Source organism: Procambarus clarkii, chromosome 45, assembly GCF_040958095.1.
Source record: "Procambarus clarkii isolate CNS0578487 chromosome 45, FALCON_Pclarkii_2.0, whole genome shotgun sequence".
In the NCBI taxonomy this organism is placed as follows: domain Eukaryota; kingdom Metazoa; phylum Arthropoda; class Malacostraca; order Decapoda; family Cambaridae; genus Procambarus; species Procambarus clarkii.
The window spans coordinates 5,221,991-5,239,669 of NC_091194.1; the positions used below are offsets into that span (position 1 = coordinate 5,221,991).

The window sequence follows — 17,679 nt, forward strand, 5'->3', positions numbered from 1 at the left end:
CTTCAGAAAAATTATTTAACAAAATCTGGCTTGTTAGGCATCTATATACTGTGTGTGTGTGTGTGTGTGTGTGTGTGTATATATATATATATATATATATATATATGTATATATATATATAGTTGAATATGACCGAAAGGGTAACATTAATGATTTTAATACGAATCTTCTCAATATTTGTTATATTTTTCTTCACTGTTGAGGGAAGTTGAAAAATTAACTCTCCAAAGTTCATTTTTGCACTTTAATAAAGATTAGATTCATGTTAAATAATAATATTAATAAATAATAAATATTAGAATAAAGAAATATTGAGAAGATTCATGTAAAAATCATTAATCTTACCCCTTTCGGTCATATTCAACAACATATGTTTGTAAGAAAGACTGCTACCAAAATAAATAAAATATAGGTATATATATATATATATATATATATATATATATATATATATATATATATATATATATATATATATATATATATATATATATATAATAAAATATAATATACACATAGGCATAGTATACCCCACACACACTATATGTATAATATATATATTATATATATATATATATATATATATATATATATATACTGTATATATATATATATATATATATATATATATATATATATATATATATATATATATATATATAATATATATGTGTGAGAAAGCTGCATGAACGCGCAAGCCATATATCACTAAGAACTCTTTGACCCAGCCAGGATTCGAACCCATGCCGTCCAGGATCACCCCTAAACGTACACAGTACCGTGACCACCGCACCAATGATCGTCTATCCAATGAGGCGATCATTGGTGCGGTGGTCACGGTACTGTGTACGTTTAGGGGTGATCCTGGACGGCATGGGTTCGAATCCTGGCCGGGTCAAAGAGTTCTTAGTGATATATATATATATATATATATATATATATATATATATATATATATATATATATATATATATATATATATATATATATATATATATATATTATTAAAAGTAGAGAAGAGCTTTAGAGTTAGAGGTATATGTAGCATTAATACATTGTGGTTATGGTGGTGGTCAGCCTAGGCATAGTATCTGGGAGATGATGATGATTTCCTAGAGTGGATTTTGTATGTATTGCACTGTATGTGTGTGTGTGCATGTAGGATGCTACATGCACACACACAATTAAGAAGTGTCAGATGGAAATAGACACCCTCAGTCGTTGTCCTCTGCACGCAGCAAGTCGTGTTATGCTGTACAGTACGAGCAACATCCCCAGGCAAAGCTGGGCAAACAAAGTTGATGTGAATTAATATTGAGAGTGTAAATCCTATGTTGATTTAACATTACTTGAGCATAGTTTGCCAGCTGGGAATATAATCAGGTTTGGCAAAACTGTCCTGCCTGTCTGTTTCCACTTAGCTGAATGGAAGCAGCAGCACTGTAAAATACACTGCAGTAACTGTGGAGTGCACCAAAGAAGAGAGATTTGAGATAATGTTCCATTTCTTGTAGCATATGGTACTGTATAGAAGTTTGTGATATATATATTGTAAACTACAGAACGTGTGTGGTGAGTTACATTTCATTGTCCAGAGTCTGTGAGTGAATGACAAAGTTGGAGAAACAGTTCAGTAATGTATTTCTCTGTCGAGCTACTCACCAGGAAGCTCGAGGTCACTTTTCTGCAGGAAAGATCATGTTTACTGTTTTATGAATGAATGATTTGCCTTCACTGGGCTCTTATCAACAATGAAATTCATTCTGCCTTCTATCATTTAGAAGGTGAAACCCTTCATTAGGAGCCAAGGTGGATTGCAGCACACTAATGCCACCAATATATACGGCACGGAAGACAAAGGCACCATATGTGGGCAGGCTTCGTGGGTTGCAGCATCCTACTGCCATGACCCCATACTGACTTTAACCTGTTTAGCCCATATGAATGAGTGCTTGGCGAATGCAAGTTGCACATCCATGATGAGGTTGGAGACGTGACGGCTCCTTGAGTGACCGTGGTTCTCAGGAATCAGTGAGCTATTGCAACACTGGTGCACATGTATTGAAAGACTTGAACAAATTTGTAGCATTCATCACCAGCAATCTGCAATAAAGGTATGATTCCAGTATTCTCTCATTTTCATTTGACACTCCTGCCTTTGTATATACATTACACATACACAACCAAAACTAAGAAAATGCTCCCTAAAATGTTGAGGCTCTATGACATCAGAACATTTTCTGAAACTTTGCTGCTGGTGTTGAAATATCATCATTCATAGTTGATAATTCGACCAGAAAACCAAATAATAAATGAACATTTTTACATGCTTTAATGTGATGAGAAAGGTGAGCATCATAGACTAATCTTGTCTATGATAAGATTTGTTTCCACCTTAAACGTTTGTTTTCCTCACAAAGCAATTTCCTCAGTATTAACATCATTGATTCGTTTTCTTTTCCAGTGTTCTCATATTTGTTTATTACTTTGATCTTTATTTTCTACTTTATCTTATGCTTCATTTCAAAGTGTTATATCAAAACTGTTTCCAACTTTGAAAGTTGGTTGATTATAGTGTTTGCTTCGTAATTCGTGTCAGCCTTCTTCTGAGATTACATTCAAAGCTATTTGAAAACACCTGTAGCCCATGACATGCAGATTACAACTATTCTACTGGTAGAAACCCCTAAAACCCATGCCTTAATCTAACCCTGCATCGCATGCATGTTGCCTTGGCGAGGGGGCCATTTGCAAGCTGTTCTAATGCAGTTGCAGGTGGCTTCTGGTTCTCTCATGTGCCTTGAGAAGTGTACAACTAAGGACACTCTGAGAGAGTTCTGTTTGGGTTATCGGATCCACCCGAGGAGCCACACTGTGGATGGGTCGAGTGTCCGGATGGCGGGTACTAAGGTGAGTGCATTACTGTGGGTGAATCCTAGTTTGTCCTGCTCACATTGGTGGTCTTCCCTGTTAAAAAAGTCAAGCACTACTAGGAACGAAGTACTCTCTCTGGTTCGGCTCATGCTCGCCCCCCTCCCCTCTTTTCCTCCCCTCAAGGCAAAAAAGCCTTGACATGTAACATCAAATCCCTCACTCTTCTCCTTTCAAACCAAATCATTCCTAGAACATTTCAGTTTGTGTTCCCATCCTCTTTCATTTTAACTTATACCAGATGTGCATGTTGAGCCATAAGTATTTTTTAATTATTTACAATTTGATATCCAGTACTCAGTACTTTTAAAGTAGTAGTAGTTGATTTTATTGAAAGAATTTGTTATTGTTGGAGATATAATCATCTTACTGGCTATTAAATTTATTTAATCTTACCCAATCCTTTGGTTAAAAAAATCCATTACATCTTATTTTTAGTAAACACAAGTGAGTATAGTCATGTTAGTCTAGTGTACTGGACAATGAAGCAGTCAAATCTGCCATTTAGATGTACTCCCTGCTATTAATCCTATTCCTTTCACAGAGGCACAAATACTTTTAGCATAACCTTGAGTGAATAAGCAGGCGATGAGTCACAATAACGTGGCTAAAGTATGTTGACCAGACCACACACTAGAAGGTGAAGGGACGACGACGTTTCGGTCCGTCCTGGGCCATTCTCAAGTCGATTGTGACTTGAGACAATCGACTTGAGAATGGTCTAGGACGGACCGAAACGTCATCGTCCCTTCACCTTCTAGTGTGTGGTCTTGTCAACTTGGGTGAATAAACTCGTGCCCATGAATTGATCAACAGCTCTTCACTACGGTTGGCCTGACAGATCGCCATGGCAACAAAATATAGTTATCATGAAATTGGTTGTGATGGTTGGGGGGGGGGGGGAAGAGTTATCTTGTGAGGAGAGTAGAACAGACACACTGCGCCAGAAGGTGGCAGCCTTCTTCTGCGGCCACTCTCCGTCTCACACATTCTACTAATATACCGTAAAATATATTATATTTACCAACAAAGCAACAAATACATATTCAAGAGTGTACCATAGTTGCGACAAACATCTTTGTTAAGAATATCAAGAGATTATAGCAGAGCTCAACCAAGATGATCAAGTTTATTGTGTTCTTGGTTGGAGTGACCGTAGCGTTTGGGGACAAGCTTACAGGTAAGTTATCACATCCTGCAAACAGTTGCTTACCAAAATGGCTAGTTTAAACACCGTCGTTGTTATTAGTTTAATGTCACATACTGCACAATGTACCAATTGTCTTCAATGTATGACAGCCTTTGCATTTTCTATATAGAGATGATAGCCTTTGTCACGTCTAATACTAGGCACTTAATGGAACAAAGAGTTACTGTCAAACCTGTATTGTTGCCTTACAGTCTCGCACCTCCCTGTAGAATGTCCTGCTTTTCAGGATGATCGGAAATGTCGCTTTCCCAGTGTTCCTTTGAGTCATTTGGCCCTCGGTAAATCTGATTCCCTTTAGCATCACTCATCGTATGTCTTCAAACTTTCGTATTGGCATCCTGAATGATGTATAGACTGCCGTCTTAATGCCCGGGCCGCTGCCCAGGGGCCCCATGCTGCCATATAGGAGCCCCTAGAATTATGCACTCTTAATAGAGTGGATAGTTACTCGACCTCTCGCTGGAAAGGCCTGGGATTCAAATCCCTTTTCAAATTATGATCAAATAATGTGTGCATAACTATATGACGGTAATCCTACATTTTTGTGGACGGGTGGTGCCCATCATCTGGGTTGGGGCCCAGTGCATTGCTTTGGCCAGGGCCCACAATGCTGTTAGGACGGCCCTGCGTATATATGAACTGTTTGATAACCTGCGACATATTGCTATATATAACCTACCGGACTTGGCGCTTTATTTTGACAATTAAGTAATTAGGGACCTGGTTGTAGATCCGCTTGGCGGGTCATGTGCCTGGAAAGACTTAGTAGATTAAGGCTTACGATGAGCTGTGAGAAGGAAAACTCTTAAGTCTGGTAACAGGTCTATTCAGAAATCGTCTCCTCTCCTACATCTGTCATACGTACGTCTGGATCAATATTTCTTCAGATTTAAGTTGAAGATGAGTTTGGTGAAAATGTTTGATGTTTGAATTTGAATACACAAGTGTTAATTAAAATGTTGTTGACCAGGTGAGAAGGAACGGTGCTACGAGGCTCTTGGCTGTCTGGTCCTGGACGAGGCTTGGTGGCATCCCTTCCTGAGACCTGTCAATCTCTGGCCCCAGGAGCCAGAGGTCATCAACACCACCTTCACCCTCCACACCAGACCCACGGTGAGGCCCTCACACCCCCCACACCAGACCCACGGTGAGGCCCACACACCCCCCACACCAGACCCACGGTGAGGCCCCCACACCCCCCACACCAGACCCACGGTGAGGCCCACACACCCCCCACACCAGACCCACGGTGAGGCCCACACACCCTCCACACCAGACCCACGGTGAGGCCCACACACCCCCCACACCAGACCCACGGTGAGGCCCTCACACCCTCCACACCAGACCCACGGTGAGGCCCACACACCCCCCACACCAGACCCACGGTGAGGCCCACACACCCTCCACACCAGACCCACGGTGAGGCCCCCACACCCCCCACACCAGACCCACGGTGAGGCCCCCACACCCCCCACACCAGACCCACGGTGAGGCCCACACACCCCCCACACCAGACCCACGGTGAGGCCCACACACCCTCCACACCAGACCCACGGTGAGGCCCCCACACCCCCCACACCAGACCCACGGTGAGGCCCACACACCCCCCACACCAGACCCACGGTGAGGCCCACACACCCTCCACACCAGACCCACGGTGAGGCCCCCACACCCCCCACACCAGACCCACGGTGAGGCCCACACACCCCCCACACCAGACCCACGGTGAGGCCCACACACCCTCCACACCAGACCCACGGTGAGGCCCCCACACCCCCCACACCAGACCCACGGTGAGACCCACACACCCCCCACACCAGACCCACGGTGAGGCCCACACACCCTCCACACCAGACCCACGGTGAGGCCCCCACACCCTACACAAAGTCCACGGGGGGGGGGGGGGGTCACCGTGAATGCGGTATCCATGCGCTCATATAAGGTTTTATCAGTTATCTGGCATGAACTGTGCCCTTGGCAATTAGTGGTATCAGCGGGTGAGTGTGTGGGGTGTTGATCAGGCGTGACGAGACGTGCACTATCACAACCCTTCACCTCCGGTGCATATCTGTGACGCCACCACCTCACTCCCTCATGACCTCTCACTCACACTACACAGCTATACATATAATAATAATAATAATAATAATAATAATAATAATAATAATAATAATAATACCTTATTTGTACACAAATTATTTGGCATATTACTGTAGAACTTTTATATACAGGTATTTATATATGTTATAAAGGCATTATAATCACCCGGAGCGTCTGCGATAAACCTTACCAGGTTTTCCTTAGCTTTTTCCCAGTAAAGGTTTTCTCTTCTAGTACATAGTTCGTGTGTAGTTGGAAATGATTCATAGTAGTACTGAGCCTCGTTACAGTCCACTAATAACCTCTTCCCGCCCTTACTGTGCTCGTCTTGTAAGAGAGAGGGAATTATCAGGGGGAAGGGGCCAAGCCATTACGACTATATATCACTGGGAAGGGGTCAGGATAAGGATTTGGGATGGGATGGGAGAAAGGAATGGTGCACAACCACTTGGACGGTCGGGGATTGAGCGCCGATCTGCATGAAGCGAGACCATCGCTCTATCGTCCAGTCCAAGTGGTTGGACGTCTCGTTAGAGTAACTGCTTTTTTTTACTTCTTTATCTGCTAGAAGCTGGGAACAGCAGCTGTGCCAGCCGTCAATGGTCTTCCGGGCTTGTCACTTGCCTATGATAACTTGTTCCCACGCCTGCCGTTGTCCTGTGTGACTCTTCGAGCAGTCTATCATCATGGCTACCACTTTGTTATCATCCTTGCAACACCATCATCACTTTTGTCATCAGCAGGTGCAGGCGGAGAGGGCAGGACAGGCAGGCCCCAGGAAGCTGCTGGACCCCAAGCAGCAGCTGGACCTGGTTCTATCCCCGCTGGACGCCACCAAGCCCACTAAAGTCATTATCCACGGCTACAAGGAGAGTGCCCAGACTCCCTGGGTCACGGTAAGTCTGATTATATGAATTATAAAGTGCTGCCCGCAAAGTTAAGAGACGGGACCCGATCGCTGAAGCTCGACCCTCCTCACAAACACATCAGGGAAATACACCTAAGCGCAAACACACAGTGTTCTACACTCGTGTTTACTATGAGATCACTAAAGAAAGTTTCTGTTTGAGAAGTTTAGCAAATTTTAATTTTAATTTAAACGTGAGAGTAAAATATGATACTTTTGTGACTATATAATAACGAGGACGAAATAAACAGGACTTAAATTCAGTTGAATTGAGGTAATATTTTGTTAAATGTTCACAGGAGCTGACAGCCGGTCTCCTGCTCTATGGAGACTACAATGTTATCGTTGTTGACTGGGAAAATGGAGCCCAGACTTCATACTTACAGGTACGCTGTCGTCACACCTCCATTCTTACATATACTAGTACAACCTCTGTCTACTGTATGAATTATTAATTACAATTAAACTGCAATGAACATAAATTTTAGAAATATTTGCAGGCACATAGAAATATTAAAGCCATTAGGGACCGCCAATCTTCCTAATGCTTGCTGTAACCGGATTATGACAAGCCAGCCAACAGTTTCGTGTCTCCTCAAGCACACACGTGTAGTGTGTATCCTGCACACATGTGTAGGTGTAGTGTGTATCCTGCACACATGTGTAGGTGTAGTGTGTATCCTGCACACATGTGTAGGTGTAGTGTGTATCCTGCACACATGTGTAGGTGTAGTGTGTATCCTGCACACATGTGTAGGTGTAGTGTGTATCCTGCACACATGTGTAGGTGTAGTGTGTATCCTGCACACATGTGTAGGTGTAGTGTGTATCCTGCACACATGTGTAGGTGTAGTGTGTATCCTGCACACATGTGTAGGTGTAGTGTGTATCCTGCACACATGTGTAGGTGTAGTGTGTATCCTGCACACATATGTAGGTGTAGTGTGTATCCTGCACACATGTGTAGGTGTAGTGTGTATCATATTCGTTGAGACAGCTCTGCCTATTGTGTTTTGTTGGTGCAGGCGGTGGCCAACGCGCGCCTGGTGGGCCTGGAGGTGGCCAGACTCCTCAACACACTGGCTGGTACCATCAACCTCCCGCCTCGCTCCGTACACCTCCTTGGTTATACTCTCGGGGCGCACGTCGCAGGTAAGACCACACCACCCAGGTCACACTACACCAGGACCCCCGTAACACTTCAAGCTTCAGGGCCCCCGTAACACTTCAAGCTTCAGGGTCCCCGTAACACTTCAAGCTTCAGGGTCCCCGTAACACTTCAAGCTTCAGGGACCCCGTAACACTTCAAGCTTCAGGGCCCCCGTAACACTTCAAGCTTCAGGGCCCCCGTAACACTTCAAGCTTCAGGGGCCCCCGTAACACTTCAAGCTTCAGGGCCCCCGTAACACTTCAAGCTTCAGGGCCCCCGTAACACTTCAAGCTTCAGGGCCCCCGTAACACTTCAAGCTTCAGGGCCCCCGTAACACTTCAAGCTTCAGGGCCCCCGTAACACTTCAAGCTTCAGGGCCCCCGTAACACTTCAAGCTTCAGGGCCCCCGTAACACTTCAAGCTTCAGGGCACCCGTAACACTTCAAGCTTCAGGGTCCCCGTAACACTTCAAGCTTCAGGGACCCCGTAACACTTCAAGCTTCAGGGCCCCCGTAACACTTCAAGCTTCAGGGCCCCCGTAACACTTCAAGCTTCAGGGCCCCCGTAACACTTCAAGCTTCAGGGCCCCCGTAACACTTCAAGCTTCAGGGTCCCCGTAACACTTCAAGCTTCAGGGACCCCGTAACACTTCAAGCTTCAGGGCCCCCGTAACACTTCAAGCTTCAGGGCCCCCGTAACACTTCAAGCTTCAGGGACCCCGTAACACTTCAAGCTTCAGGGCCCCCGTAACACTTCAAGCTTCAGGGCCCCCGTAACACTTCAAGCTTCAGGGTCCCCGTAACACTTCAAGCTTCAGGGCCCCACAGATTATAAATCCGCTACTGGAATGTGATCACGCAACTCTCCATGTTCCTGTGACCCATTATATAATGTTTAGGGTCAGGTTCCAGTTCACCTATTAAGTTATCTATTACAATCAGTCTACCCTCCAAAAATGGTAGACCATAAACGACTGTGAATGGAATGTACAGAATATAGACTCTTCCCTGTCTTTTTTTCCTGCTAAAAAATTATCGTTTTGAATTAAAGATTTTGTAGATGACCTAAAAATGAAGGCAACAACCAAACATAACTTTTCCTAGGCCTAGTAAAGCATATCATTATTCTAAATGAGGCCTAAACGTGCGTATGATGACCAAACTGCACGTCAGAAAGTGAAGAAACGACGACATTTCGGTCCGTCCTGGTCCATTGTCAAGGCCTTATCTTCACCCACTGCATATTATGACTAGAATTGTTAATTTAGGTCTAAGACAGGTTAAGTTACGTTGATAGGTTGTTGCAGTTTTTGTTATGTCCAGTGGTGGTTCCTCCACTGGTGGTTCCTCTAGTGGTGGTGCCTCCAGTGGTGGTGCCTCCAGTGGTGGTTCCTCTAGTGGGGGTGCCTCCACTGGTGGTGCCTCCACTGGTGGTTCCTCTAGTGGCGGTGCCTCCAGTGGTGGTGCCTCCACTGGTGGTGCCTCCACTGGTGGTTCCTCTAGTGGCGGTGCCTCCAGTGGTGGTGCCTCCACTGGTGGTGCCTCCACTGGTGGTTCCTCTAGTGGTGTTTGTGGTGCAGGTTACAGCGGCGAGCGGGTTGAGGGTGTTGGACGCATCACAGGTCTCGCGCCTTCAGCTCTCTACTTCCAGGAGTTGCCGCCAGTTGTGCGCCTCGACGAGACAGACGCCATCTTTGTCGACGTCATCCATACAGCTGGTGACGGTAAGTTCTCACTGACGCTACAGCTGGTGACGGTAAGTTCTCACTGACGCTACAGCTGGTGACGGTAAGTTCTCACTGGCGCTACTGCTGGTGACGGTAAGTTCTCACTGACGCTACTGCTGGTGACGGTAAGTTCTCACTGGCGCTACTGCTGGTGACGGTAAGTTCTCACTGGCGCTACTGCTGGTGACGGTAAGTTCTCACTGGCGCTACAGCTGGTGACGGTAAGTTCTCACTGGCGCTACAGCTGGTGACGGTAAGTTCTCACTGGCGCTACAGCTGGAAGAATCAGAGAACTCCTCAGTAACCCTTTTGACCTCATACCATATAGTAGGGTTCTGTTTAAATCTCCCCCCCCCCCTCTCACCATATGTCTCTCCGATCTATTTCATAAAACCAGTTAAACCATTTGCCTCAATAACCCTAGCTGGCAGCGTATTCTACCCCACACACAAACCTATTTCCAAATCAGCTACCGTGTACCGTGCAGGTCCAGGTACGTCGGAGCGATGTGGTACTGTGGACTTCTACCCCAACGGTGGGGGTGACCAGCCAGGCTGTGAAGACGGTACCAAAGATGGTACCAAAGATGGTACCCAAGACGGTACGCAGGACGGAGGAGCCACAAAATCTCTGCGAGGACAGTCATGCAGCGTGATGCGGGCGGTGGACCTGTTTCTCGCCTCCCTTCTGTGTCACGACTGTTTCCTGAGCCACGAGTGTACAGATCAGTACTTGTACAACAATGTAAGTATTTAATTGTACTTAATTGTGGAACAACATTGAACAAATTGTGTATACATGTTAATATTCGGTGAGAAAGATTTGATAGAGACGTTGTGGTACAGGGAATGTGTCACTGGTGCGGCGACCCCAACACCCGCTGTGCCTACCTGGGCCTCAGGGCCGAGGAGTTCCTCGCCCAGCGCCGAGTTCGAGTCCCACTTCACCTCACCACCTCCGCCACCCACCCGTTCAACGGTAACTCTCTCCTCTATACTTAACTACAACAACAGAGAGAGAGAGAGACTCTCTCTCTCTCTCTCTCTCTCTCTCTCTCTCTCTCTCTCTCTCTCTCTCTCTCTCTCTCTCTCTCTCTCTCTCTCTCTCTCTCTCTCTCTCGCTCTCTCGCTCTCTCGCTCTCTCGCTCTCTCGCTCTCTCTCTCTCTCTCTCTCTCTCTCTCTCTCTCTCTCTCTCTCTCTCTCTCTCTCTCTCTCTCTCTCTCTCTCTCTCTCTCTCTCTCTCTCTCTCTCTCCTATAAATGTTGCAAATATAAAAATATAATACCGTATAAAAGTATCATAATGAACTGTTCTTCTCAACAGTTTATCCTTACCGCGTGTGGTTCAACTTGGCCCATCCAGAGGAGGCCGAGGACTGTCTGGATGGGGAACTCATGCTTACTCTTAGAGGCACCAACGCTTACCTCACCATCACCCTCCCAGGGTCAGTATCCTCCTCCCACCACACTCCCAGGGTCAGTATCTCCTCCCACCACACTCCCAGGGTCAGTATCTCCTCCCACCACACTCCCAGGGTCAGTATCTCCTCCCACCACACTCCCAGGGTCAGTATCTCCTCCCACCACACTCCCAGGGTCAGTATCTCCTCCCACCACACTCCCAGGGTCAGTACCTCCTCCCACCACACTCCCAGGGTCAGTATCTCCTCCCACCACACTCCCAGGGTCAGTATCTCCTCCCACCACACTCCCAGGGTCAGTACCTCCTCCCACCACACTCCCAGGGTCAGTATCTCCTCCCACCACACTCCCAGGGTCAATACCTCCTCTCACGGCACTCCAAGCGTCGGAATCCCCCACACTGTCGTGCTTTTAATTTCACTATAATGCTGATATTTTCGAGAGCGTAGACATGGAGTGCAATGTGATGCAACAATCATTCCTGCAGGGCACCACTTAGGCTGAGCCATGGTCAGCCTCGGGGCTGGGTGGTGGGGCTGGAGGAGGACCTGGGGGCTGTGGAGGAGCTGGTGGTGTACTGGCAGTACCAGCACAAGACCTTCACCGACTGCTGCCGGAAAGACTGCAACACCAACCTCTACATCCAGGCCGTCAAGGTCACCCCCATTGACTACCTCCCGGAAAGGTTAGATTATTCTAACTGGTTAAGTTATTAATCCTTCCAAGTCTACGGTCATGTAGGTCCATACTTGTTTATAGTCATGTAAGAGTAATGATGATTATTTGTATTCAGAAGAATGTGTCCCTTCACTTCAAAGTCAAAGAACATAAGAGTTATGAATTGTAGGGACTGTAGGGACTAGGGAATTGTAGTACCTAGCAGTAAATAGGTACCTGGGAGTTAGTCAGCTGTCACGGGCTGCTTCCTGGGGGTGGAGGCCTGGTCGAGGACCGGGCCGCGGGGACACTAAAGCCCCGAAATGATCTCAAGATAACCTCAAGATAGGGACAGGCATTACACATACTACATAGTCTATAGTCATGTACGTTCATATCAGTTCATATTCATTGTTCATACCATTTAATATTTAATGATACATGAAAACCTTTAGACAGAAGTGCCAGACTCTGTATTAAACATGGGGACAGAGGCTAATGGGTTAACATGTGTTTTGTACAGTAAGCGGGAGAAGAGCACCCGTCTATTGTGTGGCGGCCTTCTCAACACCCCCGTCGCTTCCGGCGGCTCTGTCACTCTCCAGCCCAAGGACACCTGCCAGGAATGGTCCGTGTAGCTCCTGTCAAGCCCACAACCACCACACTGATTGATTGATGAAGCCACCACAAGAGTTGGTAGTTGCATGAGTAGCCCTGTAGGAGGTAGATGTTTGGAGTGAATGTGATGTTTGTGTGTCATCTTTAAGTGTCTCCGGGCCCCGCACCACCATAACTATAACTCTAGTTTTTGTATCATTCTTACACTAACTTTCGCTTCTTAATAATAAACCTAATTTTATTTTATATCAATTTTTTGTCCTTACTACAATAAAATAGTACTATGCCAGAGTAGTACAGTTGAACTCTACAGGAAGTCTACTTTTGGAGTTAGGACTGGTCACCATGATGCTAGGAATGGTATAAAAGGTCGTAATTTGAAAATGAAAATAGGTGCAGAGAGTCAGAATTCACCTAAAAAATCACACTCAGGTGGCAAATTTCCGACATTTCAGATATTTTGAAAACTGCAGGGGGGTTTGGGCAAAATATGACCCAACGCCGTTTTCAGTAATTAGCATATTTTCGGTATAAAAGGTCATAATTTGAAAATGAAAAAAGGTGCAGAGAGTCAGAATTCGACTCAAAAATCACGCTCAGGTGTCAAATTTCCCACATTTCATATATTTTGAAAACTGCAGGGGGGTTTGGGCAAAATGGAACCCATCGCCATTTTCAGTAATTAACATATTTTCGGTATAAAAGGTCGTTATTTGAAAATAAAAATAGGTGCAGAGAGTCAGAATTCGGCTCAAAAATCACGCTCAGGAGTAAAATTTCCGACATTTCATATATTTTGAAAATTGCAGGGGGGTTTGGGCAAAATATGACCCATCGCCTTTTTCAGTAATTAGCATATTTTCGGTATAAAAGGTCGTAATTTGAAAATGAAAAAAGGTGCAGAGTCAGAATTCGGCTCAAAAATTACACTCTATTAGATAACGATAACGATAACGGGGGAGGGAGACGATAACCCCCCCCCCCCCCGTGTTACAAAGCACCCACTGGTCTGAACGAGCACCCACTGCTCTGAACGAGCACCCATCTGCTCTGAACAAACACCCACTGGTCTAAACATGCACCCACTGGTCTGAACGAGCACCCACTGCTCTGAACGAGCACCCACTGGTCTATACAAGTACCCACTGGTCTAAACATGCACCCACTGGTCTGATCGAGCACCCACTGGTCTGAACAAGCACCCACTGGTCTGAACAAGCACCCACTGCTCTGAACGAGCACCCACTGGTCTGAACAAGCACCCACTGGTCTGAACAAGCACCCACTGGTCTGAACAAGCACCCACTGGTCTGAACAAGCACCCACTGGTCTGAACAAGCACCCACTGGTCTGAACAAGCACCCACTGGTCTGAACAAGCACCCACTGGTCTGAACAAGCACCCACTGGTCTGAACAAGCACCCACTGGTCTGAACAAGCACCCACTGCTCTGAACAAGCACCCACTGGTCTGAACAAGCACCCACTGCTCTGAACGAGCACCCACTGGTCTATACAAGTACCCACTGGTCTAAACATGCACCCACTGGTCTGATCGAGCACCCACTGGTCTGAACAAGCACCCACTGGTCTGATCGAGCACCCACTGGTCTGAACAAGCACCCACTGGTCTGAACAAGCACCCACTGGTCTGAACAAGCACCCACTGGTGTGAACAAGCACCCACTGGTCTGAACAAGCACCCACTGGTCTGAACAAACACCCACTGGTCTGAACGAGCACCCACTGCTCTGAACGAGCACCCACTGGTCTGAACAAACACCCACTGGTCTGAACAAGCACCCACTGGTCTGAACAAGCACCCACTGGTCTGAACGAGCACCCACTGGTCTGAACGAGCACCCACTGGTCTGAACAAGCACCCACTGGTCTGAACAAGCACCCACTGCTCTGAACAAGCACCCACTGGTCTGAACAAGCACCCACTGCTCTGAACGAGCACCCACTGGTCTATTCAAGTACCCACTGGTCTAAACATGCACCCACTGGTCTGATCGAGCACCCACTGGTCTGAACAAGCACCCACTGGTCTGAACAAGCACCCACTGGTCTGAACAAGCACCCACTGCTCTGAACAAGCACCCACTGGTCTGAACAAGCACCCACTGCTCTGAACGAGCACCCACTGGTCTATACAAGTACCCACTGGTCTAAACATGCACCCACTGGTCTGATCGAGCACCCACTGGTCTGAACAAGCACCCACTGGTCTGATCGAGCACCCACTGGTCTGAACAAGCACCCACTGGTCTGAACAAGCACCCACTGGTCTGAACAAGCACCCACTGGTCTGAACAAGCACCCACTGGTCTGAACAAGCACCCACTGGTCTGAACAAACACCCACTGGTCTGAACGAGCACCCACTGCTCTGAACGAGCACCCACTGGTCTGAACAAACACCCACTGGTCTGAACAAGCACCCACTGGTCTGAACAAGCACCCACTGGTCTGAACGAGCACCCACTGGTCTGAACGAGCACCCACTGGTCTGAACAAGCACCCACTGGTCTGAACAAGCACCCACTGGTCTGAACGAGCACCCACTGGTCTGAACGAGCACCCACTGGTCTGAACAAGCATCCACTGATCTGAACAAGCACCCACTGGTCTGAACAAGCACCCACTAGTCTGAACAAGCACCCACTGGTCTGAACGAGCACCCACTGGTCTGAACGAGCACCCACTGGTCTGAACAAACACCCACTGGTCTGAACGAGCACCCACTGGTCTGAACAAACACCCACTGGTCTGAACGAGCACCCACTGGTCTGAACAAGCACCCACTGGTCTGAACAAACACCCACTGGTCTGAACGAGCACCCACTGGTCTGAACAAGCCCCCACTGGTCTGAACAAACACCCACTGGTCTGAACGAGCACCCACTGGTCTGAACAAGCACCCACTGGTCTGAACGAGCACCCACTGGTCTGAACAAACACCCACTGGTCTGAACAAGCACCCACTGGTCTGAACAAGCACCCACTGGTCTGAACAAACACCCACTGGTCTGAACAAGCACCCACTGGTCTGAACAAACACCCACTGGTCTGAACAAGCACCCACTGGTCTAAACAAGCACCCACTGGTCTGAACAAGCACCCACTGGTCTGAACGAGCACCCACTGGTCTGAACAAGCACCCACTGGTCTGAACGAGCACCCACTGGTCTGAACAAGCACCCACTGCTACCCACTGGGAGCACCCCTTGCACCCATAGCACCCCGTGACCACTGGGTGCTCCCCGTGACCACTGGGTGCTCCCCGTGACCACTGGGTGCTCCCTGTGACCACTGGGTGCTCCCCGTGACCACTGGGTGCTCCCCGTGACCACTGGGTGCTCCCTGTGACCACTGGGTGCTCCCCGTGACCACTGGGTGCTCCCCGTGACCACTGGGTGCTCCCTGTGACCACTGGGTGCTCCCCGTGACCACTGGGTGCTCCCTGTGACCACTGGGTGCTCCCCGTGACCACTGGGTGCTCCCTGTGACCACTGGGTGCTCCCCGTGACCACTGGGTGCTCCCTGTGACCACTGGGTGCTCCCTGTGACCACTGGGCGCTCCCCGTGACCACTGGGTGCTCCCTGTGACCACTGGGTGCTCCCTGTGACCACTGGGTGCTCCCTGTGACCACTGGGTGCTCCCCGTGACCACTGGGTGCTCCCTGTGACCACTGGGTGCTCCCTGTGACCACTGGGTGCTCCCTGTGACCACTGGGTGCTCCCTGTGACCACTGGGTGTTCCCTGTGACCACTGGGTGCTCCCTGTGACCACTGGGCGCTCCCCGTGACCACTGGGTGCTCCCCGTGACCACTGGGTGCTCCCTGTGACCACTGGGTGCTCCCTGTGACCACTGGGCGCTCCCCGTGACCACTGGGTGCTCCCCGTGACCACTGGGTGCTCCCTGTGACCACTGGGCGCTAAATTCAGGTCAAAAAATCTTAATCTACATCTAACTATGCACAGTATTTTAATATATAGCCTAAGGATGAGGTGTGTGTAGTGTTTTTCATTCTAATTGGTTGAACAGCAAAATCTCGCCCAGCAATATTGGGCGAGGTTTTCCTACTCAAGATCTGGTACGTGGCGACAGTCTCAGTGCTGCCCTGGGAGGCTCCGTGAGGCTATAAGGTCTGTGTTGCCCTGGGAGAATAATCCATGATGCTACGGGGTGTGCTGCCCTGGGAGCCTACGTTATAAGTGTTGGCCTGAGAGACTACGGGCTCTGTGCTGCCCTGGGAGGCTCCGTGAGGCTATAAGGTCTGTGTTGCCCTGGGAGAATAATCCATGATGCTACGGAGTGTGCTGCCCTGGGAGCCTACGTTATAAGTGTTGGCCTGAGAGACTACGGGCTCTGGGCTGCCCTGGGAGGCTCCGTGTGGCTATAGTCTCAGTGCTGCCCTCAGAGGCTGCGTGTTAAGTTGCTGTGAATACTGGGTAAAATGTACTTACATTGTTTTCTTCAAAGGTCCTAAGCACCATTCTGAACATGTATAGATTATAAAGAATAGAAAAAATGCGAGGAATGCTGCTATATCGCTTTCCTTATCATGTTGTATGCGAATAACATTAAAATATGACATGACATGTCAGACAGCTTGTGTGCTCGCCAACAAAGTCTAATTTTCAGTTATCCTTGGAATAAATTCATGAAATTATTACAATCATGATTATCTATGGAGGGCTGCTTCCAGCAAGTTATTATAGCATGATTATCTATGGAGGGCTGCTTCCAGCAAGTTATTACAAGCATGATTATCTATGGAGGGTGCTTCCAGTAAGTTATTACAAGCATGATTATCTATGGAGGGCTGCTTCCAGTAAGTTATTACAAGCATGATTAACTATAGAGGGTGCTTCCAGGAAATAGTTGTGTAATAGTTCTCACTAACTGCATTTGGCCTTTATATAAGACCTTTTATCCTGAACTCAGATTGCA

The 17,679-nt window shown here is 47.6% G+C and overlaps 2 protein-coding genes across 3 annotated transcripts; one reads left to right on the top strand and one right to left on the bottom strand.

The window, feature by feature from the left end:
* Positions 1–3,858: 3,858 nt before the first annotated feature.
* Positions 3,859–12,964, top strand: LOC123769839 (pancreatic lipase-related protein 2). 2 transcript variants are annotated; one of them, XM_069301255.1, is made up of 11 exons: positions 3,859–4,111; positions 5,112–5,254; positions 6,982–7,137; positions 7,448–7,534; positions 8,174–8,300; positions 9,878–10,021; positions 10,512–10,768; positions 10,870–11,002; positions 11,348–11,468; positions 11,933–12,130; positions 12,626–12,964. In XM_069301255.1, the coding sequence occupies exons 1-11, from the start codon at positions 4,051–4,053 to the stop codon at positions 12,738–12,740; spliced, it is 1,542 nt and encodes a 513-aa protein (XP_069157356.1). In that variant the 5' UTR covers positions 3,859–4,050; the 3' UTR covers positions 12,741–12,964. The 2 variants fall into 2 exon arrangements, with proteins under 2 accessions (XP_069157356.1, XP_069157357.1); XM_069301256.1 differs by having other exon boundaries at positions 3,860–4,111; positions 6,985–7,137.
* A 2,964-nt stretch (positions 12,965–15,928) lies between these two features.
* LOC138350403 (probable GH family 25 lysozyme 3) lies at positions 15,929–17,222 on the bottom strand. Its single transcript, XM_069301031.1, has 2 exons — positions 17,193–17,222; positions 15,929–16,660 (listed from the first exon to the last, which is right to left on the bottom strand). The coding sequence occupies exons 1-2, from the start codon at positions 17,220–17,222 to the stop codon at positions 15,929–15,931; spliced, it is 762 nt and encodes a 253-aa protein (XP_069157132.1).
* Positions 17,223–17,679: the final 457 nt, after the last annotated feature.